At 32.6% G+C, this 25,162-nt stretch overlaps 1 protein-coding gene across 1 annotated transcript in view; it reads right to left on the reverse strand.

The window, feature by feature from the left end:
• The window catches only part of LOC132756404 (SCO-spondin-like), a 34,065-nt gene extending 10,036 nt beyond the window's left edge, over positions 1-24,029 (reverse strand). Inside the window, exons 1-10 of the mRNA XM_060747473.1 lie at positions 23,913-24,029; positions 20,680-20,727; positions 20,384-20,463; positions 19,473-19,529; positions 18,047-18,173; positions 15,935-16,054; positions 15,511-15,684; positions 3,726-3,896; positions 2,533-2,697; positions 990-1,100 (exon numbers count right to left, since the gene is read on the reverse strand). Of these exons, the coding sequence (XP_060603456.1) occupies positions 990-1,100; positions 2,533-2,697; positions 3,726-3,896; positions 15,511-15,684; positions 15,935-16,054; positions 18,047-18,173; positions 19,473-19,529; positions 20,384-20,463; positions 20,680-20,727; positions 23,913-23,931 (1,072 nt within the window). The 5' untranslated portion in view covers positions 23,932-24,029. The remainder of the gene's footprint in view (positions 1-989; positions 1,101-2,532; positions 2,698-3,725; positions 3,897-15,510; positions 15,685-15,934; positions 16,055-18,046; positions 18,174-19,472; positions 19,530-20,383; positions 20,464-20,679; positions 20,728-23,912) is intronic.
• Positions 24,030-25,162: the final 1,133 nt, after the last annotated feature.

Below are 25,162 nucleotides of genomic sequence, written 5' to 3' on the forward strand. Positions count from 1 at the left end.
GGTTTAATAGAATAACATATTAAAACACTGCAAAACAGTTAAAAACATAAGAACTTTAACAAAACAATTTAGGGTTATAATGCTAGGGAAATATTCAAAACTTAAAGATATACTATGCTCAAATTTCATATCCGAATATATTGATAATTGCCACACAGTCTTTCTGTACATATAAAATGAACATGATTTGACCTCACACAAGGTAAATATGTTATTCGTTAAATCCTACACACTGTAAGTGGGCACACTTGAATATATAAATAAAAAAAAATTAAACAATCACATTTCTTTTAAGAAAGGACCAACTTTACTTCACCCGTAATTAGGAACGTATATTCCAAAACATAGTTTGAATGCTCTTTTGTTTAAATAAGGCATATTCAGAAAGAATTTTATAAATTTCAATAAATTTCTGAAATAAAAATAGTTTATTCAAAGATGAGCATAGCAAAGAACATCTTAATACTTTAATTTGACTATGTACATATATTACAGTAACGTCCCTAATAACCATGGTTACAGTAACAAAGAAAATCATGATTTAATTTGACTACATACATATATTACAGTAACGTCCCTCATAAACATGGTTACAGTAACAAAGAAAATCATGATTTAATTTGACTACATACCTTTATTACAGTATCGTCCCTCATAACCATGGTTACAGTAACAAAGAAAATCATGTTATACATATATTACAGTACCGTACCTCATAACCATTGTTACAGTAACAAAGAAAATCATGTTTTAATTTGACTGCATACATATATTACAGTATCGTCCCTCATAACCATTGTTACAGTAACAAAGAAAATCATGTTTTAATTTGACTACATACATATATTACAGTAACGTCCCTCATAACCATGGTTACAGTAACAAAGAAAATCATGTTTTAATTTAACTACATACATATATTACAGTAACGTCCCTCATAACCATGGTTACAGTAACAAAGAAAATCATGTTTTAATTTAACTACATACATATATTACAATAACGTCCCTCATAACCATGGTCACAGTAACAAAGAAAATCATGAGACACGTCATAACATTGACCGTGTACACATGGACTGGTCGAACAATGATTCGTCTCTGTAAAAAGAAATAAACACAATCATAAAAGCAAAATATGAAATTGATGAACACCCTTTGAAATATTTTACTAAAAAAAATTTGATGTATTCAATTGGCATAATCCTTTCCAAAGAAACAGTAACACAAGTTTAATGTACAAAAATAAATCAAAAAATGATTTGCCTTTGTCACAAGTATAGAGCAGTCTGACTAAGCTCCTGGCTTACTAACATAAATTTTCTATCTTGACAATTCCAAAGTCTAAATTGACGGATCCCAAATGAAAGCTGGGCAAGAAGTTATTTGCGTACATAAGTTTAGTTTAGTTGAGTGAAACAAGTTCTTATAATCACTTCCAAAACCTTTCCCTTGAACCAACCAGTATTGGTGTCATACGAAGAAACATGGTCGTGACCCGATTATGGCTCGAACCCCTGATCCCTGGGTTGAGAGGCAGACACTTTAACCACTAGGCAACCGCCCCCTTTATTTGCATTCTCTGAGGTAATGGTCAACTAACAAACGTCGAAATCAAATCGGCAATTGAATAAATGCCTCATATTATTAAACGTTTTGGTAACATGTTCAAATATTATACATGTATACACGAATTAGGGAATTGTGTCCATCTTATCGATAGAAAGTGTTTCTATTTTTGCAGGAAGATAGGTAGTCAATCAAGTTCAAAGTAATAAAATTTACAACTGTTGGAGGCCTTTTACAGCTTTATTTTGGAGGCTTGCGGTTTTGTTTCTATTTAGTCTTATAATCCCTTAATGAAAAGGTATAAGGGATATTAAAGGTAGTGTATATCTTAGAAATAAGCAACGCTTTCTGATGAGCTGTTTGATTAAGTAATTATACTTTCTAATATTACTTGATATAAGTATATTAGGCTTACGTCTCGAAAACTGAAAAGATTTACAACGAAGACTTTTCTTCATTGCAAAATAACTTAATGTTGTGACGTCGACAAACAGTTGAATAGACAAAATATCAATCATCAACTTTAAAGAAAAAGTAATCAACAAAATGGCCAGCTGAATATTCCATATATTTCTATGGACATTTATAATTGCAATCATGGTAGACATAGTAATATTATGGTTTTGTGTTGCTATTTTAACTACGCTAAACAGTATAATAATTATACTCGTGAAAGTCACGAAATTTGTTGTGATCGCGATTCCTTCTTAAATATCATATTTGATTTTCAATGTAATTACATGTCGATTGCAATGTTATCGTGATTTTCAGTCATTTTGACTCCAAGACGTTTCGGCCCGTGACATGTCGGCCCAAATTTATATTAGTTCAATTAAGTATAAACATGATGTATGTCAACAATTTCGTAGTATATCAGTAAAAAATGATTTTTAAATAAGGGCCGATTCGGTTTGGGACCGAAACGTCCTATTTGCTTGTTATCTATCTCAGTCAAATGTCATACCGCAGTTATTATAAGCACATGACTCCACTCTGTCAGTTGATCCTATACAATATTGTCCGTATGGTGATGGGAAGGGATTCGAGCATGATCTCGTTTGAGACCTAATTCCCCCGCCACAAGTCGCACTGCATGAAGTCCATGAAGTCCAATCACTCCAACCACCGTCTGTAAAAAAAATCATAGATCTAAATCATTTAAATATCTAGTATCGGTGATCTTAATTATGCATAAAATATTCATTTGAACGGGTTATTTACACTATTTCTCATAAAATTGTTTTGCCAGTCAGTTTGCTACTTCTTTATTTATATTCGTATGTCACGAGGAAAAAGTGAGAAAATGAACGGAAACAATGAATTGTTCGCATTTTCATTTAGCCTGGTCTCGGTTATAGCATTGAAACATAAATCTATTATTTTCGATAAATTCAAGGAATATTTTTTAACATTTCTTTTGCACTTGATCAATTTTATTAATTCTTGGACAAATTCATTTTATTTCGAGTATTATAAAACTAAACTCATCTTTGAAACGGCTGTTAATATATTTTTGAATTAAGTTTTCAAATTTTTACCTTTCTTAACTGTTGATGTAGTAAAAAAAGTACTCAAATTAGAAATGTGCTGAATATTAAAGGTCTTATTTATACTGTTGAAGAAGGTCTCTATTAATTCGCCCCAACACAGGGCCATAGACAACGCATTCTTCTTCAAGTGAAAGCAGAAGAAGAATCAGAACCTTGACGTAGTAACTGAATGTCTTTTATGAAATAATTTTGTGTTACATTGACTACAACTTGATATGAACAATATTTTTTTTTAATGCGTTTATTTAAGGTCGCCGCCGGAAAGCCCATATGGGCGACCGTACACTCAAGTCGGGCCATCCTAGAGCGTCCCGCCGAGATTTTTCGTCGATTTTTTGCCATTTTTTATTGGTGGAGGAAGACCCCAGGTGCCCCTCCGAGCATTACTTCAGGCACAGGCGGGCACCTGGGTAGAACCACCGACCTTTCGTAAGCCAGCTGGATGGCTTCCTTACATATAAGATTTCGACCCGAGTGAGGATCGAACCTGCAGCGGTGAGGGACCTGTGATCTCAAGTCAGCGACCTTAACCACTCGGCCACAATAATTCTACCACAATTGAAAACCTTTTGAACTAAAAAACGTAATAATGTCAATCAATACTCACTTGCACATGGTACAGGCATGCAAAGTTGTGAATCGGTGTTTTCTCCGAAACAAGGTTTTCCAGCAAGACTTGGTGGCGGATTAGAGCAGGTCCTTGTGCGAAGCTGCAGTCCCATATCACATGTCACTGAACAGGTACCCCAAGATGACCAATCACTCCATCCGCCATGAACTATAAAACAAACAATAAAGTACGGATTTGCTAAGAAAACTATATGTATTAAATCATAGCTTATGTCTTGGTCATTTTCTATGATATATCAAAACGATATTCATTGTCACTGCAAAAAGTACGTCACGGTTATAAACCGCTACATTTTCGCGGGCCGATAACAACACACATAGCATCCTGAAACCATTTTTGGTTTTTAGGTCATCTGACACATGCATCTACACAGAAGTGATATTTATGTCTTAATTATAAGGGAAAGTATGTCAATGTATATATTTTTATAAAAAATATTTTTGTTTGCATGGCATGTATTTCTATAATGTATTTTTAAGTAACCATATTATCGGGTGTAACATAGCACTAAAATAGCATTCTTGTATGTACTGTTACGTTCCATTTGTTAGAAGAAATGTTATTATTATTTAGTCGTCACTATATGAACATGTATCAAACTGGGAAAAACAATGAAGGTTTATATCATCACAAGTATTGTTTTTTACGTTCCATTTGTCATATTTTTATTTTATGTTAAATGTTATTTAAAGTTTTGCGGGTGTCATGTTGCGCTGTGCGCAGGCCTCACTTATGACCGGGTATTGGGAGACGTCAAAGCGTGTTATGGGATCTCTCTCCAGCTTAACTGCTTAATTGCTAGAGCCTTATATTCATTTTTTTTTACTTTTTACATATTCTGGTTATTAACGTGCTATATTACACAATTAAATATAACAACATATATTTTACGCCATGGTATTTCCTGACAAGTAGTATTTTGTCTACGACATAAGCAATGTCTTTTATAGCTGGTAGAATTGTTTGTCCCGACTTATAGTGAGTGTAAAAATAAAATTATCTATGATTGCCTAACATTTTTGATCTATTCCATTGGAAGATCAAAATGTTTAAGAGAATTATTTTTTTTTGCAAAATGAGCGATGTTGATGACTAAAATGAACATTTATGAATGTTATATGAACACCTTTTTATTTTTAACAGCCACCGGGAAATTTTTGCACACCAGGATTGTGGAAAATGTCTCTACCATTTAAAATTGTCCTTAACATTTATGAATCATCTCAAATAATGAGATTAAGGGTTAATTAACAACTAGAACGCCGGTAGTCCAATGTGTCGCCTTGTGATCAGTATTGCTTCACTTAGGCTTTTTCTTTTTAAATATAGATTATTTATAAATACCGCTCTTACAACATACATGTACATTGAATTTACTGGCATTTGAATTGATTGTTACAATTAAACATCAGGATTAATGAAAGTGTTATATTATCAAGAATAAAAATACCATGAAAACATTTTACACTGACAGATCAAATGCAGGACTGTGTGATGGATTTTTAAGCACTGCACTTCAGGTCAATGAAAAAATCTTACATACCAAACTTGTAGTTAATCAAACATATAGTGATAAAGTTATGCTATGGACAAGCCAATTAAGTAATAAGAAAATTAACAAAGGGCAATAACTCAAAAGTTATTAAGTGCAGAGTACCGGTTCTCGGATGCACTGCACCTCTTTTTACGAAGATCTATCATTCTGTGAAGTTTAAAGTCCATAGCTTTTATAGTTGAGGAGAAAAGGCCCAGACAAAAGTAAAGTAAGAAAATTAACGAAGGGCAATAACTTAAAAATTATCAAGAATAGAGTACCGGTTACTTTAACACTGCACTTTAACAAAGGGCAATAACTAAAAAAGTTGAGAAGTGCAGGGTCCCTGTTCTTGTGCACTGCACTTTGGCCCAGACCAAAAAAATATGAAATTAACAAAGGTCAATAACTAAAAAGAGTACAAGTGCTTGTGCAATGTATCTTTTCTTAATGAGATATATCATCCTATGAAGTTTTCAGTCATTAGCTTGTATTGTTTAAGTGATATGGCCCGGACTTGAAAAGTACGAAAATTAACAAAAGGCAACTCAAAAATCATGAAGTACAGAGTACCGGTTCTTGTACACTGCACATTAATATCTTTCATTCTATGAAGTTTCAAGTCCATAGCTTTTATAATTTAGGAGAAATGGCCCAGACAAAAATAAAGTATCATTATTAACAAATGGGAAAAAACTGAAGTACAGAGTAATTATACTCAGAAATGAATCTTTTATTGTGTTGCTGACGTTTTGACCTTAACACTTGCATTTGTCGCGCGCACTCCGTCTCACTTTGAAGAGATTTGTCCCGTTGTATGTTAAAATCCCAGCACGCATGTACAAGTTACAGTCCGGCCAAGGGTTTTGTGCCTATCCAAAAGTGACTGAGCTTGACTTTTTAGCGCGGACACACCAACCTATCTTTGTCAACATTTGTTTCAAATTATTTTGTAATCCTCCAAAGAATGAGCAAGATATAAACTGATCAAATTCGGACGGATGCACGGCTGGACGCCCGCACAGACAGAAATACGTCTAACTATACGCCAAAAAGTACGACTAAGTCGAGATCACATCAAGCAGACGAGACAAAAAATCATATAAAGTTAAATTTCCTTCTTCACAAAGAAGTTTCAAGAATACTTGTAACAGATAAATAAAACACGTCTAAGTCAGAAATCACCCAAACAAATCAGAAGATTGTTTTGTAAATCATGGTCTGGTTTATGAAAATTAAATGCAATAACAGTCAAAAAATATGCATATCAGAAACTCCTCCATAGGTTATGTTTATAGAAAACTCTTCGTCTGAAACCCTCATTTATATGGTTTTTGTGAACTGGGGAAAATTAAACTTGATATTCTTGTGGTTGTTCATTATATGACTACTCTCCTAAGAAACTTAAATTAGTGTTTATTACAATTAAAACACTTCCCTTTGAACTTGTTTGATTTATAAAAAAAAAACGTTTTAGATAAGGTGTTAAAACTAACAGATTGAATATTTACTTTTGATATTCTAGCTGCAATAGTATCAAAACACGCACAGATGTCTTTACGGACCAGTTAATCAAATGTGTTGCATTTAAATGTCACATCACAAAAGGCCTACTAAACCACTTTCACACTTAATAAATTACGTTTGCTATAACAATTTCAAGTACATGTTCTTTAACACTGTAAAATATATTTTTTTCAAAACCAAGTTTTCATTATACAAAATAAGTTCGTCGAACCAGTAATTTGACGAAAAAATATCACACAATGAAACCACATGGATACAATCAGTGCCTTTTTACCCTTTTTTGCTATAGCTGATGTCCAGCTCATTCTCCAAGCCAAGTTACTACCCCCCCCCCCCCCAACTCGTCAACAAAAAAATTTCTCCATGTGAAGATTTCTCCTTTAAAACAAAAGATACATGGAAGAGTAAATCTTGTAACAAACCTTTTCGTTAAAACCGTTTTTTTGTCCAATTACAGGTAATTATTTGATTACCTCAATTACCCAAAAGAGGGATACCTTAATTCAATACAATTGATGTTTACTCACAGTGTAATTTTTAAAAAGAAAAACAGCATAGGTAAAAGTACCTTTTTTGACATAGAACACGTGATATTTTACAAAAATGTGGCGACTGATTTGTGATATCGCTATTGTAAACAAGGTGTACGTGGCTAAATATACAATTGCAATAAATTGATCAGTTAAACTGCCTATAACTTACATTTGAATGATAATTAAATAAGGTTAACTTTAATATAATTTTAAAGGAAATATGTAAATAGATAGTTTTTAAAAGTGTGAAAATTGCCATAAAAAAGGCTAAAACGCCTTCCAAAAACTGGTTAAAAGGTCCTCGCGCTAACCAGTAATAATTGCCGGTTATAAATAATCTGTCTAAATATAGCCAAAGAAAAAGCAAAAAAAGCTACTAAAAACTATAATTTCAAGAATAATACATCAAAAGATAACAAGTATTAAAGTTTATGCATCATGTTATTGGTAATAGTGTTCGTAAATCCAAATATCGACGCTACCGCGAAAACTCGGTAGTGATTTCCCTTGACTTCGATTTCGAACACATTTTCGGATAACAGACTATAGCCATTTCGCATTCTTTTTGTGATATAATTGATGTTAAATACATGTAATTGTTGCTTTTATTTCTTTTCCTTTAAATTTTTGTATAATTATATTATTTGCTTTTAATTTTGAAAATACTGTTTAAAATACCGGTACCTTTTGAAACAGAAATTTACGGTTAATCATGAAAAACTTTTCAGTACGGTCTAAGTACTAGTTATCGGCATCCATACCTACATATTTGCCCGCAATATTTTTAAATATTACCTGATACCTTATTTAAATATTATTTGGTATTTTTTACTGTTTTCTGAAATTTCTAAAACGTCAACGTTTGCGAACTGTGACCGGTCAATAGTTTCAACTGTCTCCCTCGTGTGCTCTGACGCTTATTGTGCCTAGTCACTGACCAAGAGTAATCTATGAAATGCGTCTGCATGACATGATTTCGAAAACATGTTGAGAAATTGCCTAGAGGCATACAGTGTTTTGATTTACAGGGAACTTACCAGGGGACTAAGCTCCAATATACAGGTGTTTAGTGACTAAGATTTATCTTAAGCCGGTATTTTGTTACAATTATACCCTCAATTTGCCATCTTTAATAGAACAAAAATCTTTAGGCAAGGGTTCCTTTGGGGTTGTGGCTTCAGCCCCCCTAAGCCCCCCGTTGGATCCGGGCATGCTGGCATGCGTACCGTTTTTGCTGAAAGTTATATGTTGCAACTATGTTCAATTTATTAGCTATTTATAAAATTAATTTACTGTTTAATAAAGCTACATGAAGTTCCATTGACCGTAACAGAATTATTATGCAATGTAGTTTTTGTGGGTGTTAATTGTGGGGTGCATTTCTCAATTTCTTATTACCAATGAGTTTAGGAATATATATGTATCGAATAACAACTAGTTTGGATTTCAAATAAGTAAATGACAGGTCTGAAGCCCTCCCCAACCCCCACCCTCAAAGTATGTTGACATCAAAACTTGTGGAAAAAAATTATCAATGGTCATAAATTGCGTAACATTACGCAACAGCAGGCCTGATTTTTTGTTCCCAGAGATCGAGTACCATAAGTTCAACGAAAATACAACGTATAATTATATTTCATAAACAATTTATTACTCAAGACAGTACCTTTTGATGGATTGTGCATATTAAGTGTATAAAGCGCATGATCTTGACGGTATTTTAATTATAATCAGGTTAACTAAATACATATGAAAATAATTATACATTACAACAATAAGCAAAATTTAATCAAGAATTGCAAGCATAACTAGAACTGCCACTGTCCTGTCATGGTGTGAATACCCCCGCATACCACTTTGTCAGAATCAACAGTGGTCATTTAGAGCTCAAGGACAACCTCCTTGACAAATCTAAGGGTAGTAAGCCAATGCATTCCTAAGTTATGTATTCTACATGTTTTAAGTGGCAAGGGTGAAAGTGACGTTTACCTTTGACATAATGACTTCAAAACTGTAACTGCCACTGTATGACTTGAAACCCCCTCAGCTTTGCCCGGGGTATTTTATGATGAATATGTGAGAACATAATAATATGCTTCAAATGTCAAAATCAAAACACTGTGGACAAGTATTCTTAAGCATTTGAGCAGAAAGTTTATTGTAGTAATATCCCAGTGACCTTGACCTTGACCTTTGACACAGTCACCTAAAAATCAAAAGGGGTCATCTACTAACCAACTTCAATACCAAATCAAAAGACTGTTGACCAAAGCATTCTTAAGCAATCGAGCGGACATTCTTTCTGAACAAAAGTCCTCTGTGACCTTATCATTTGACCCAGTGACTTCAGGACCATTAGGGTCACTTTAAATTCATGATCAACTTACATGCTAAATAAAAAGACTGTGGGTAAAAAGATTTTTAAGTTATTAGGCGGAAAATCGTTTGTTTAGTCAAAGGCCTTTCTGACCTTTGATCTAGTGACTTCAAAATTTATAGGGATCATCTACAAGTCATAACCAAACTCAATCTCAAATATTAAGACTGTTGATCAAAGCATTCTTACGCAACTGGGCGGACCATGACCTAAAATTCACCTAATGGTCAAGACTAATTAATCGTCAAGCCAAATTTGAAGACTGTGTGTCAAAGGATTTTTAATCCTTTTTAAGTCAATGCCCTTCTGTGTAATTCAAAAATAAAAAGGAGTTATCCTGTTTCTTTATGAGGCATTTTGTTTGGTGTACCGAACAAACCATTATGATAAAACTGCTGTTTAAGAATTCCTGTATAATACATTTTGTCCAGTCGACCACTCAAAAAAGTCCACTTATCAAAACTGCTATACATAGGCACATGTCATAAGATACTTGTTACATGTTTGAATAGATAAAATGGAAATTTGTTATAGGAAATTTTTTCCGGTCGATCGAACGAAATAACATATATGATAAAAACCCTGTATAAGAATTTCTGTATAGGACATTGGGTTGGATCGTTAAAACAAAACTGCTATACAAAAGCACATTACATTCGACAGAAAAAGTACATCCAAGGAAAAGATAAAAGTTGACAATTTTTTGGTCGACCGAACAGAAAAAAAAAGAAAAAGATAAAAAAAAATCCTGTTCAAGAATACCTGTATAAGACATTTTGTTCGACCAACTAAAAAAACTGCTTTACAAAGCCCATTCCATTAGACAGAAAAAATATGTTTCAGCCAAAGAAAATAAAAATACATGTATGACAATTTGTTTGGCCGACAAAACAAACAAGACCTTGTTAAGCCGGGTGATGCTCCCCGAATAGGTTTTGGACACAGAAAAGTATAAGTCTCGTAGTGTGAGAGTAATGTCGCTGACAAAGTTCAAATTATTAAAATGAACAAAGGGCAATAACTCCAAAAATAGATAAGACAGAGTAAAGGGTATTGTGCACTACAGATCTACACAATGAGATCTAACTTCCTACAAAGTATCATGTTGATACCTCTTGTTGTTTCAGAGGTATGTCCTGGACAGGAATAGCGGACAAAGCGGCGACTACATCCTCGCCCTTCGGGAAACATATAAAAAAATAGAGATAAAAATCCTGTTCAATAATTCCTGAGTAGACATTTTGTTCGGTCAACCCAACAAAACTGCTATAAAACAGCACTTACCAAAAGATAGGAAAAGAATTTGCCACAAACAATGAACAGATGTAGACTGAAATAAAACATTTGATAGATACCGAACAAAACGGCTATACCAAAGCACATTTCATTAGAAAGAAAAACACATGTTACATCCAATGAAAATACACAAATTGTCAATTTGTATGGTCTACAAAACTTCGACTGAAGAAAAAAAAATCAATGAGTGAACAAATACAATTATGATTAAAACCCCAGTATTTCTGTATGATACATTTTTGTTCGGTCGTTTAAACAAAAAAACTTGTACATAAAAGCATATTTTCTAATAACTATTTATTGGAAACAAATCCAGTTGGATTTTTTTTGCAACAAAATTATTAGACAAAAAATTAATTTGATTTACCTTTCTTTTTAAAACACTTTATTGACAATGCAATGCATATTATTTTGTTAGTTTTCATCAAAAAATATTATTTGCCTTTATAATAACCAATTTATATTTATTTAGAGGTTTTTTTATAAAAAAAAGTGCAACGGGATTTTTTTCAAGCTTTCAAGATCGTATTTTTATTACTTTGAATAAGTTCTTCAAAATTTGTCAGAAAGTCACCAAAGGGCAAATAATTGTTGTTTTTATTTTATTTTCAAAGGTTCTCGGAAAAGTAAAATTCCCGTTGATATATGATAATGTTGGAATAAATTTCATTTGGAATTCTTGTAATTCCGCCCGGACAGCATAATTCTCACATAAATAAACCAAAACGAACGAAGTTGCGTTGCGTTATTTTTATACATCACAAAAGCAGGTGTCAAGTGATGTGTGCACCTGTAAAAAGTTGCCCTGTATTTCACTTCAGTTTTGTTATTTTTTTCTGGTCCTTCGGGATTATTGATGCCAACACTATTAAGTGTTGAGAATTGAGTACCGCTCAAGCCGGTGCCAGGGGGCGTGATAGATGTTGCACTTAATCTGTATCCCTCATGTACAGACTCAATCAAACCGAGTCTGCAATTTTCATGTTATTTTGTTATTAATAATGCTTCCGAGACTTTGTTTCCAGATTTCATCAGGATTTTAAAATGACACTAATACATTGAATTGTTCTTGAAAGAAGTCTTTTATGACCGTATTTATTTTAAATGTATAATCTTTTTTAACCTTGATTATCATTATAATTATCATTTTAATTTGCTTTTCCTTGACAACTTACTGATTTAAAACCGTTAATTAAGCAAGTTTATGATTCTTATAAATGATTATCATATGCAAACAGAACAAATCCTCTTAAATTCAAAACATTGACGAAAAATGAATGCCAGTCTTAAGTTTATTTATCAAAAAAATAGTTTATCCAATGTATATACTATAAAACGCTAAAATTAGTTTGCTATAGCTTACGGCTTTTCGGTCTTTTCCAGTGACATGTAATTTTTATAAATAGATCAAAACAAATGAAGTTGTGTTGCGTTATTGAGCGTCGCCAGTCGTGGTGCATTTGTCCTCAATGGGTTCACAGTTAGATCGATGTGTTCTTTACTTTTCTGCTTTTCTGTCAGACCTCTTTTAGTTTTTCAAACACAATAATCGAAATGACGCTGGTAATGTGGCCTTTTGTGTATAATGTGACGCTACGGTTCGTTTTGATAAATTTACTAAGCATTACAAAAAAATATAAGCTTTTACCATTCCGTTTATTCTAAAATAGGGGCTTAAGAAGACAGGTCTTAACATCACTGCAGTGATATAAAAACGTACCCACAACGTTTACATTCCTGTTTTTGGAAATTTATATTGCTCTGCAAGTTATCTGATTAGAATATTAGCTAACAATTATTCCAAATAATGTACATGATTAAGGATATATGGAAAATAAATGAGATGCTGACATTTGTGTTTTTGTTGCCAAACTGCGTAACTGTTTAGCAATTATTATTTATATTGCAAAGTTTCTAGCATTTAAATAACTAAATTGTGAATGTCATTTTTTTATATTTCATAATGTTGACTCAAATATTTAACTAAAATTACTATTTATTTATTAGATAGGTTATTCCAAATATTGACCACATGATAGATTCTTAAGAAATGACAATTTACCGCTTCACAGCAAAAAATAGGACGAGAGCAAGCGGGCAATTCATACATTGAAGAATGATAAAACTGTTACATTATAAAATAATTGTTTGATTAAAACGTTTTACAAATACATATTTCTAGAAAATGTCGATGAAATTTCAAACCGGTTTGATTTCACGGCGCCATAGATATACTGAAACGATGCAAACTGACTGTAACAAGTAGGAATTGTGTACGCGTTAAATCGATTCAAAACGCAAATATTATGACGTCAGATTTTAAGAAAAAGAAGTGCTTTCTTTGTGACGTCATTTTGTGCACTTTGTTGTAATTTTTTTCATTGAGCGACCCGTATATATGATCTTTCTGAAATGGTTTACGAGTCTTTTTTTAAAATTCATCTAAAGGAGTATCAAAATCAAACTTTCTACTTAAGTTTTATTACTATCATTTGCAAGTTCGATCACTTTTTAGTAAATATGCTCGGATATTAAAGTTTCGTTTTTCTATTTTTTTGATAAAAAGTTTCTCTTACGTCGGTATTTACGTCGGTGATCTTTTCGACAAAAATGTTATTTATAAACTTCCTATTAACATTTCGATTTGAGTAAACATCATTTAATTCAAATAATTTAGTATGGCATTCAAAATTATAAAGAATGCTAAATAAATTTTAATTAGATCTATACCGACTTTAATAATCTAAATAATCGATATACATGATGAGTGTAAAAAAATAAATTTGAAGGAAAAACATTGAGAAGGAATAAAATTATTTATTTATGAACATGATTCTTTTTGGCACGCAATGACGTTTTCAACATTTAATAATGTGTTTAATAGTGGTATCGTATATACGAGGGGTTATCCAAATATTTGTGGTCTTTCTTAGTTGCGTAAAATACATTTGAGTTCTTACACTGCTTAGAAGAATAAATAACAAATAAACACAGAAACATTCAAGTTAGTAGCTTCTTATATGACAACAATATTTAGTTTTACATTAACACATATCGGCGACAGCAGCGCACCCCAAAAAGTTATTGACGTCAACGTCATGATAACGTACAACTTATGCTTCAACGTTACGCAGTCAATGACCGTTACTTCTTTTCAAAGTGATGTCCATCACTGAATTTCTTTTGCTTCTTATTAAAACTTATTATAGTAAAATATTTGTTTTCACTGTTCGACTTCTGATTTTCTTTAATGTTTTTATAGGTGTCATTTCGAAATTACAACAAAATTTTATGATGGCGCGATTTTTTTATTTCTTCGTGTCCGTCATTTTCCCGTTGTAAAAAATATCGGCGTCTTGCGTTTCAGCGATATCAACAAAAATAAACGGAAATGTCCTCTATAATTTAAATGAATTACTTAAACGACTTCATAGAAGAAACATGCGATGTTAAGCGGGTTTTCTTCGTTTATTATTAGTTTTTTAGCAAAAAAAATATGATGATTAACTGCGGTTTTCGACAGCGCGCCGGATGCCGTGAATGTGCATATTTAAAAGCAATATAAAATAATTATTTATTGACGCAGTTAACTGTTTCTTTCAAAATGAGTTGATAATATTCTACAATGTATGCTTATAATATTTCATAACAATACACGTTGACGTTCAAGAGATATTTAAAAAGCCCATGAATTTGTTGATAACCCCTCGTATAAACCGTATTGCAGGTACATCAGTATGGGTTAAATTACAAATTAAAACTTCTTTTGATAATTATCAGTCTTAAAAATTATATATATATCACTTTCAAAGTAAAAATAACGTTATATGAAACTATAACAAAAGTGGATCACCATTGAGAAACTTTGATCCATGATAAACTCATCTGTCGCAGATTAATTGGCTCGTGTGATTAAAAAACTTCTCAATCCAATGTATAGTTCTTAGAGAAGAGATAGATATTGTCTACTCTATACATTAAATAGCTTAAATAGAACAATAAATCAACTCGTAGTACAGTTTGTTCGACTTTACCTACTGAGAGCATTGCATAACTGAGAATTGCACAACACATTACTATCATTATAACATAACCTAACATATCGTCATGAGTACAAAATCCAAAATAACTTTTGCAAGTAGAGAAGATTTATCCCGCCATATATCGTTTTAAAGATAATTCTTGTATTTAGCGACATGTCTTCGACCAATCAACCAGATAACTGCAGCAGAATTATGGTCATTATGTATTCTGCTTAGAAGTCTTTATTTTGGAGTTATAAATAAGTCTGAGTATGTGGACTGTTACTAGAGGAATAGCGGGCTGATAGTAATTGTGGATCACTTATGCATAAAAATAAAAATATAAATTTCGGTGCTTTTAAAACTTTTGCGTAAATAACGGCGTTGTCTTACAGTTAATGCGTCTGTTGTAAGTATCAATGAATAAATTGAGGTGTTAACTTGAATCACAGGTTAATGCTTTTGTACTTACTTGGACATGATTGGTCTGTTTTGCAAACCTTTGCCATGATCATGTCACCTACACATGCAAGACCACCATTTTCTGGTGAAGGATTGGTACAGGACCGAGATCGAAATTGGTGTCCATTTCCACAGGTTACATCGCATGCTGTCCAAGTCGACCATAAAGTCCAGTTTCCGTCAACTGATCATTGAAATAAACAAAAACAGAACTGTTCTTTAAGGTCATATTTCAACAAATAAACATTACAATGCATAAATACCATCTAAAATCTTTGAAACTTTTATTCATCAATAAGAGGTATACATGCCAATCAAGCATGTTCGCAATTCATAATAGAACAAATTAATATTTCATTGCTAAAATCTAAAACTTATTGCAAAAATATTCATATGAGATGCCAAATGTTTATTAGAGTAGAAATTCAACACACCAATACAGAGTCCACAGAATTTTGCACAAACGCTTCTTGCGTGTGCAACGTCCTTACAAATACTAAATATTGAATTCAATCTTGCACAATCGACTGATTCGTCATCCATGCATACTTTGTCTGAAACAAATATGTATCCTTAATAGATACGTGAAATATATTATATGCTTGAATTAAACATTTTCGCTTAAAGTATTCGAAGGAAATGTATGTAAATTCACAAATTTGCATTCACTTTATACTTTAACTCAATATTGCAAGAGAGATGTCAATTATCAAACTATGAAAAATCGTCTAGTGACAGAAAAAATAAAACTAAATGATACCCAAATTGAGTTACATGTATATATATCTTCTTTTTTCAAAATTGTTTCATAAATGATAACACATTTGTAATGTTCATGTTAAATTGTATCGTTTATCAATGATAAATATATTGTTTACTAGGTAAAAAGTTAAATTTGAAATTTATGTTAAAATATATACTTCAAGAGTTCAACAAGAAAGGGCAGTTCAGCCGAGAATGCAAAAGAAAATGTTTTGACAAGTTAAGAAGCCGGTTCATGGTTTGGTTTTACGGCGCACCAACACAATCCAGGAATGCGTTTGGTATAAAACCTAAGTATATCCTTAATCCTAGGACTTATGATCACTATAAAACTCACTAAAGACCGTTCAAGAAATATTTCTCCATCTTCAGTAATAGTTTAAGACTTTTATTAAATTTGTTCTCCCGAAAAAAGTTACAAAATACAACTACACGCCCTTCTATCTACAATGTTAATGTTTTATGTTAATCTGCATCGCTATTAGAAAATTTTACGGTCTTAAAATAGGAAAGTAACGACATCTTCTTTGAAAATGTTGTTTTTTACATACATTTTAGACGTAGGAGTACATGACACGCAACCCAGGTCAAATTTTACAAAATTTTGTCGTTTTGGACGAAAACTAACTCAAATTCACCTCATCTGCTGGAACTTATGATGAAATGATTTTAGTTAATTTAACTCATTTAGTTGATCGATCACATAGGGATAAAAGTAAGCTGCAAACTTGATGCCTTAATACTTATTGACAGCCCCTCAGCCAAAAAGGGGTACAGAATAGGATTTAATTGATTTTAATTACATTTGACTACATGTACAAAATGATTACTGATGTAATTAAAATAATTCTTAATCACAGACAGATTAGCAGCTTCTATGCTTCAATTCTTACCTTACCATGTCAAAGTAATTTTTCAATAAAAACAGTGACGACACCGAATTACTAATCATTGACTGACCTGACGGATTAATAGACAGGCACATGATTGAGGAAATATAATAACTCTTTTGGGTTCATGGTTATAATAATACGGGGAAGTCAAGCGGGCCCGGGCTTTGGCTTGCCCGGCTATAGACTACACGTGTATATTTAAAAGAAAATTCAAATAAAAACAATTTAAAAAAATATAGAATTCTTTACCTATCAATGAAATTTTCAGTATCAGTTCTAGTTAGGCGCCGCCATTTACAATGTAATTCAATGATAATAGGCGGTGTATTCCGATAACGGAACAAATCTCAATTTCGGATTATTAATAATCGTCGAGTGTTCCGAGTGAAACGGGTACATATAATACCGAATGACACCTTTAAAACTGAAAAATTGAAAGGATTTTTTACGACTTCCCCGTTCAAAGGCTTTGCCTAATTTCATATTACAAATTTATGACAAAACCATTTCAGTAAGGTGCTAGGCCGTCCATCATATATTGCTTACCTACAACTTGATTTCTAAAAGAGAAAGTGACATCAAAATGTGAAACAAAACAAAGCATTGTGTACACATTTACAGAAATCAAAAGAGAAACAAAGGATTTTGAAATGTTGCTTCTAGTATAATTTAAGCTTTGGGATTTGGCTTAATGCAAAATAAGTCATCTGACTGTAATAAGTACATATCTCTACCTTACACTAAAGTATTGAATAAGATAATGATACCTGATAATTATCCAAAGGGAATAACATTGTGGATTCCAGACAGAAGCTTCAGCTAACGAGTAAGTTTTGAATACAAGAACAAGAATAACAAAATGACCTTTATATAAATGCCCCTTATTCTTACTTTCTTGATGCTGACAAAGTGCGATGTTACAACGATCCGTGGAACAGCATTCGAAACACGTTGATGCTTTCCTAGAAACAACACTTCGTCCAACTATTGTAGAAACTGCAGCGTGTGAATCACATCTCTATCAAATTTTTCAAACGCAAACAAGAATTATTTAAGAGTTCAATTCATTCTTTGCAAAATATAATTTAGTGGTTAAATGGACTCAAACAAAGCATTTATCTTGAATAACTTGCTTATTTATTTTTTCCGGTGGCTCTTTAAACATAAAATAGAGGAGAAACATTAAAAATCAATGTTTAGCTTTCTAAGCAAATAATGGTCAAAGGACACAATCAGTTATACGAGGGCTTTCTCACTAACCAGATAGAAAAATCCGTTAAAGTTACTAAAAATATCGGTGTTGGAAAATCTTATCTCACATGGGCTTATCTCACACTCAACGTGCAGCACTTCTAAAAACGTATTCCTACACATACGCGGTTCACTTCTATTTTACCAAAAATGAAACGTCAAAAGGTCAAAATGTATTAAAATATGTGAACCAATCTATTTTACTGTCCACGGACTCGAAATAAATTGATATTAACTTTCACACTGCAATGAGTCCTACTCTACCTAGGTCCGCCCTTTTCAATATCGATATGTTACTAAAAATAGCACACTTTAAAATATCGCAAAATTCTTCGTAAAATGGATATTATGACACTCTTCCTGAAGACCATCCATGTTTTCTGTTACGATAACGATGCTTCATAATGACGAATCTCATTTTGATATATTTTAATTGAATATTCGGCAAAAATAACCGAATAAGTAGGAAAAACTTTGCAAACGGTAAACGCTTTTTGGCAGCCATTTAGGTTATGGGCTGAATTCCTTATAAACACTTATAGTTGACACTTTCCGACTTTAATATTGATGTGTTTTATCACGAAAACCTTGCTTTTTTATAAAGGATCTCACATGAATTTATTGTCATTGAATTTTTCACACATTAACTTGTTCAGTAGAATTTTTGCGGACGTACGTCAGGCGCCTAAGCCCCGCCCCGCTTTTCAAAACTAGGGCGTAGCAAGTAGATCTAGTTTCACTGATATTTATTGTGTCCAGGTGAGTGAGAAAAATCGTCAATCATTGAGTTAGATAGAGGATAGGAAATCCCAACCATCGGCCAATCGGTTCTATCGGGAACTCGCCAAGGCTCGTTCCCGATAGAACCGATCACCCTCGGGTTGGGATTTCCCTATCCTCTATCCAACCCAAATGATAGATTCTATTATTCCCAAATCGTGACAAATTTTGTGGTTTATTGTATTGCCAAACGCCTGTACAGTGCATAGAAAAGCATAGAATAGAACTTCTTTTAGAAGAATTTTATGATCGTTTCGTAACTCTTTGCTTAAAAAGAAACATTTACCTGATTGTCAACGCACCCGAGGTTTTGCTCTCCTAGTGATACATTGCGGTAGCATGACTAGAAAATTAATGTAATTTGTAATCTATATTCATGTATATTAATTAAGACATAGCAATGCTAGACAACTTTGAAAGTATCCAATATTTACCTAAAGCAAAACATTATCTTATAAATGGTTTCCGTAAAAAGGTAGAATGTTTACTTGCACTTAAAATAAACATCATGTATTGTTTGCTTTTAGAATAAAAAGAAACACTATATAATAACCTGGTCCATGAACTCAAAGCAGAGTATTACCTTAAAATGTGAACGTTAAGCTAACAAAACTAACAAAGAATTGCTCTCAACAGACGGTTAATTTTTATGAATATTACGATACAAAGTAAGCAACTGTGTTACGTATGACGAGGACAGTAAAATGTAGTTTCCTATTAGTTTAAATTGTTAAATAACTTAATATTATATTTGAACTATTTTATTGCATGACTAAAATATTTTTTTTAATTAATAAATTCTCTATAGTGTCCGCTTCTTTTTACATAATAACATTCCGTTAATGATAATTAAGTGGTCCAAAAGCACAGAAGTTGTTTTCCTGTTTTCGGCATTTGAATCACTTGTTAAACGTGTAAATGTTCAGCAGAATGCACAGTTAAACTTTAATTTAGCCACTAACGATTGGTTGACATAGTTTTAATCCACCTCGAGTCGAGGTCAATGACAATTTATTTTGGCTGTCATGTGACTGCCTCTATACAAATCGCAACACGGGAAAGTTGTAAGGCAAATAATGATACAAAATATCGCATTGAACAATGCCACAGGATACGATATTTTTAAAAGCTGCAAACTTTTAGCCATAGACAATTATTGTTATTGTAAAGAAAAAAAACTTTCATATTCCTCCTAACCTGACCTACTGGACACGACATTGTGCCATTGCACCCATCTGTATTGATAACGTTTGAACAGCTGTGACAATCAAGTGATTCTGAAAGTATATATAAATAATATAAATACAAATATATATTAAGGTATTAACACCAATTAAATCTACATAATAACGAAGTAAATGATATTTTCTTATAACAACATAAAGTCTTATATTAAACGAATTAATAAACGATCAAAGGAGAAGGAAACATGTACAGTATCTTTGTTGGAAAAACAATTTATAAATAAACAAGCACAAGAAACAGTTACAAACCTGAAGAAGCGACAGAGGCTATCAAAATCAATATAGATAGTGCGTCATCTGAAAAAATACGCAATACATATCATAACGTTTTGTATACATTTTTACAATAATTGTATTATTTACATTAGATTTTGTGCCGCAATATGGCGTTATGGTGTTTATAAGATTTCAGTGTATTATAATGGAACTACTACACGTATTTAATGAAACGCGTAAATATATGTTAAAGATAAAATACGACTTGTTATTTATGTTGAACTTTCTATATAATAAGAAAAAATGATAAATGCTTTATTAACAAAGTTATCAGTTATGTCAAATGTTGCTTTTTCTCTCATGAGCAGTCTTCTGATCCTCTGATCCCCTTTCAAAATTCAATTTTATTTAGTTCCGCCCATTGTTTTCTCGTTTAGGGCACACGCTTTTTATTACTTGGGGACCATACGCCGCTTTTCATGGAATGGCACGGAAGTGTCACATTGAAGGTTCCATGATAACCGCCGTATGAACACATCTGCGGATGTTTCTAAATTCAAAATTCTACCATTTCATGTTTAAATGTCGAATTCTGCTTAAGCCGGTGCTAGGGGGCGTGGACGGTAACTTGCACTTTCCAGTACCGTCCATGAACAGGCTCAATGAAACCGAGCCTGCAACATTTTCAATTTTGCCGTGTTGGGCTTTCTTTAGGGATTATTTATTTATCTATTTATATGATCACATCCGTGTTATTTGTGCCGTGTGGCGGCTGTAAAAAGTCGCCCCGTACATTTAATCAATGATGTTATATTTTCGATCCTTGAAGATCGTTCAGCACGACATTATTGTTGTGCTTGTGGTATTTTAAGTTTCAGATTTTTGGCATTTTCTAGTTGGGTGGTTCCAATATTCCTACTTGAATAATGTTGAATCACCCTTAGGATATGTTGCCTGCTTTTTAAATTTGTCTTTTGACGTCTTATCTGTGATACGCAGGCTTCATAACCTCTGATCCCCTTTCAAAATTCAATTTTATTTAGTTCCGCCCATTGTTTTCTCGTTTAGGGCACACGCTTTTTATTACTTGGGGACCATACGCCGCTTTTCATGGAATGGCACGGAAGTGTCACATTGAAGGTTCCATGATAACCGCCGTATGAACACATCTGCGGATGTTTCTAAATTCAAAATTCTACCATTTCATGTTTAAATGTTGAATTCTGCTTAAGCCGGTGCTAGGGGGCGTGGACGGTAACTTGCACTTTCCAGTACCGTCCATGAACAGGCTCAATGAAACCAGGCCTGCAACATTTTCAATTTTGCCGTGTTGGGCTTTCTTTAGGGATTCTTTATTTATCTATTTATCAAGACGGAGACTTTAATTTATTTAATAAAATATTTACGTTTTATGAAAATATACCCTTCTTTAACGACAAGAAAACAGGTAACAAAATAGAGGACATTATTGTAATTATTCAATAATATATTCAGAATAGGGTCTATTTTTTTTCTTGGGGACCTTATGCTGCTTTTCATGGAATGGCGCTAACGTGTCTCATTGAAGGTTCCAGGATAACCGCCATAGGAACACATCTGCGGATGTTTCAAAATTCTAAATTTTGCCAGTTCATGTTAAATGTTGAATTCTGCTTAAGCCGGTGCCAGGGGGCGTGGACGGTAATTTGCACTTGACAGTACCGTCCATGTACAGGCTCAATCAAACCGGGCCAGCATCATTTTGTGTCGCGTTGGGCTTTCTTTAGGGATTCTTATTTCACTCTATGTTATGTAGTAGATATAAGCCGAAAACTGTCCAATATGTAAACTTTTTTATTTCACGAGGCTCGTAGCGCCGAAGGGAATTCAATATTTTACTTATTGGTCAGTTTGAGGCTTATATCTTACTTGAAGTACTACTTTTACTGTCAAATATCATATTATCCATCGAAAAAAATAGAAATAATGTATATTTGTGCTTTAAATGTACCATCTTAATGTTTTAGCAATTATTTTTTCTTACTTGCAAAACCCTGTTGGTAGCCTCTTGAATAACAAAATGTCCGTAATGAAAGTTCCGTGTTTTGAAATATGACCAATAATGTACATGAACACATTGATATATACACAAATTCTACCAGTTACACAAAATTGTGGACCTACACGCATACAGTATACATCAATTTACACTGGTGATTTTTACGAAAAAGGAACAATAAAAAGTTTTCAAATTTGTGTTAAATCTCGGATATTTTGAATGATTGACTGAGACGATTTATGATTTAAAGGAAAGGTTTATACTGACCATTTAGTTTAAAAATGATATTTGTTTACTTTACTTTAACTATCACGGATGTAAAATGAATATTATTGTGAGTTTTGGATATTTATGCAACAAAATGATAGTTTATTATTTTTGAATTGATAGTTGTCATACCACAGGAGTCTGAAGTGGTTTCTATATATCAGTCAAATGCATAGGTAGTCAAATATAAGCGCCTTTATTTTGAATTTCTCTATTACATTTATTTGAAAAGCTGACTGAAAAGTTGAACTGAAACATAGCGTACATACAATGAAGCAAATCAAGTATGTTTCAACTAAATGTATTTAAAAAAGAACAACGGACAGAAGGCAAGAAATTAAACAATCAAATTAAAATCATATCCTAACTGACGGTCTGCTACCTTTTACTAGGGAAGCGTAAACAGTGATATGATTTTAAGGGCTTGGAAATCGAAAATCAGTAGGCTTGAATATAGAATTCGAGAAATGAGCTAAGAAATCATCGCCAGATAACAATGATTGTTTTGTCGTATAATTCTGTAAAAATGCGTAAAGGGCGAAAAAAAGACGTTGCATACCTTGTTTAAACTTTAAACTTCTGATGTAAGAGGTTACATTTTTTACTTAATCTTTTATTTACTTATTTATTTCATTTTATTTATTTATTTATTTTTTTTTTTTTTTTTTGATAATTGTCCACAAAGTCCTGTGGTCATACAAGCTTTTTCACTACACGATACGCTGTCTGATATTAATGTGTTACACGATTAATATTGGACTTATACATTAATATTGGACACCTACCTGTACTGTATTCAAACTACAGTACGGTCAGAACAAAGGAATGACGTCATAGTAGTAATTTAAATTCATTTACTTCTATGATTAATTCAGAATATGATTATGTTCAATTACTTCTTTGATATATTCCGAATATAATTTATATTAAATTTCTTCTATAATATATGTAACTCACTTACTCATTTTTTTCTTTTTCATCTTGCACTTCCTTTCAGAGGCAACAAGTTTAAGTCTTTAGGCGCAGATAACAATGGCTGCCAATGACGTAGGTTATGACCTTTCCAGCTCTTATCATATAATACATGTAAGATAAGGTATGGCATCGAGTACATTATGTATATATTGTAGCATAGTTTGGAGACCTTTCTGTTGAAAATGTGTCCGAGTTAAATCGTATACATATACATATGGAGGCTATTCGTTGCCAAAAATCCAGCCTTGTTGATCTGAGTTGAACAGTTTGTTAATGGAAAAAATACAATTGTATTTCTTTATATGTAAACTCCAATGTTGCATACTTGGATTGAATTTGCCGATTTAACATTGTAAACATGCATTTCAACAAAATACAATTTGTTAAACGACAAAACATTAACTGATAGTAGCAATACCAAGTGTTCAAATACTCAAAACAGAAGTTACATTCTTAGCTTTACATTGTCGAACCATCATGATTCAGATCAGCATAATCCAGCTTTACGCGTTTTTCAATAGGAGATAAAATAAGCTCCGCCCATTTTCCCGCCCACTTAATCATCGTAAATAAACGTATTTTCCGCTCATTTTCGGTATTTACCGTCGGCGACAAGAACGGCGTAGTTTCCGTTTATCATACCTTTTAGGTGTTTAGTTACTAAACACAATTCACTTGCATGATTGCCTACAATCAACATCAGCGGACTTTAAAGGAATATAGGCATATAAGTTTTAAAACGTTGTAGACACCACATTTCCTGGAAAAAGAAACTTAAAAAAAACCCCGAAAATCACCAGGTTACATACTGTCTGAGGTTAAATATTTTTCAAGGAAGTGAAAACTATTGAAAAGACTATATTCAACGACAAATAAATTTCACTGATGGTATTCCAATTTGCATAGGAATGAGTAACATTTACAGTTAAGCTGCTACCTTACCACTTTCAAATTTTCAAGTCAACATCATTCTGATAGAGATTTTGATACGACTTATTACTAATACAGACCAAATTCTGGCTGTTGTCTTTCCTAGTAGTACTATTATATTAATTTAGTAACCTTAATTCTAGCGTATGACTTGACAAGAAAAAAACCTTTTAACAATAGTAAAATTATAACCAAAGTTGTATGTACCCTTTCGTACATAACTTTTTATTTTTACCATATATTTTCCCATTTTTCCCATTTTGTTTTTCAATAAGTAAAATTTAAATGAGTCCAAATGTATGTATG

Source organism: Ruditapes philippinarum, unplaced genomic scaffold (assembly GCF_026571515.1).
Source record: "Ruditapes philippinarum isolate M1 unplaced genomic scaffold, ASM2657151v2 ctg277_1_1_1_1, whole genome shotgun sequence".
NCBI lineage: Eukaryota > Metazoa > Mollusca > Bivalvia > Venerida > Veneridae > Ruditapes > Ruditapes philippinarum.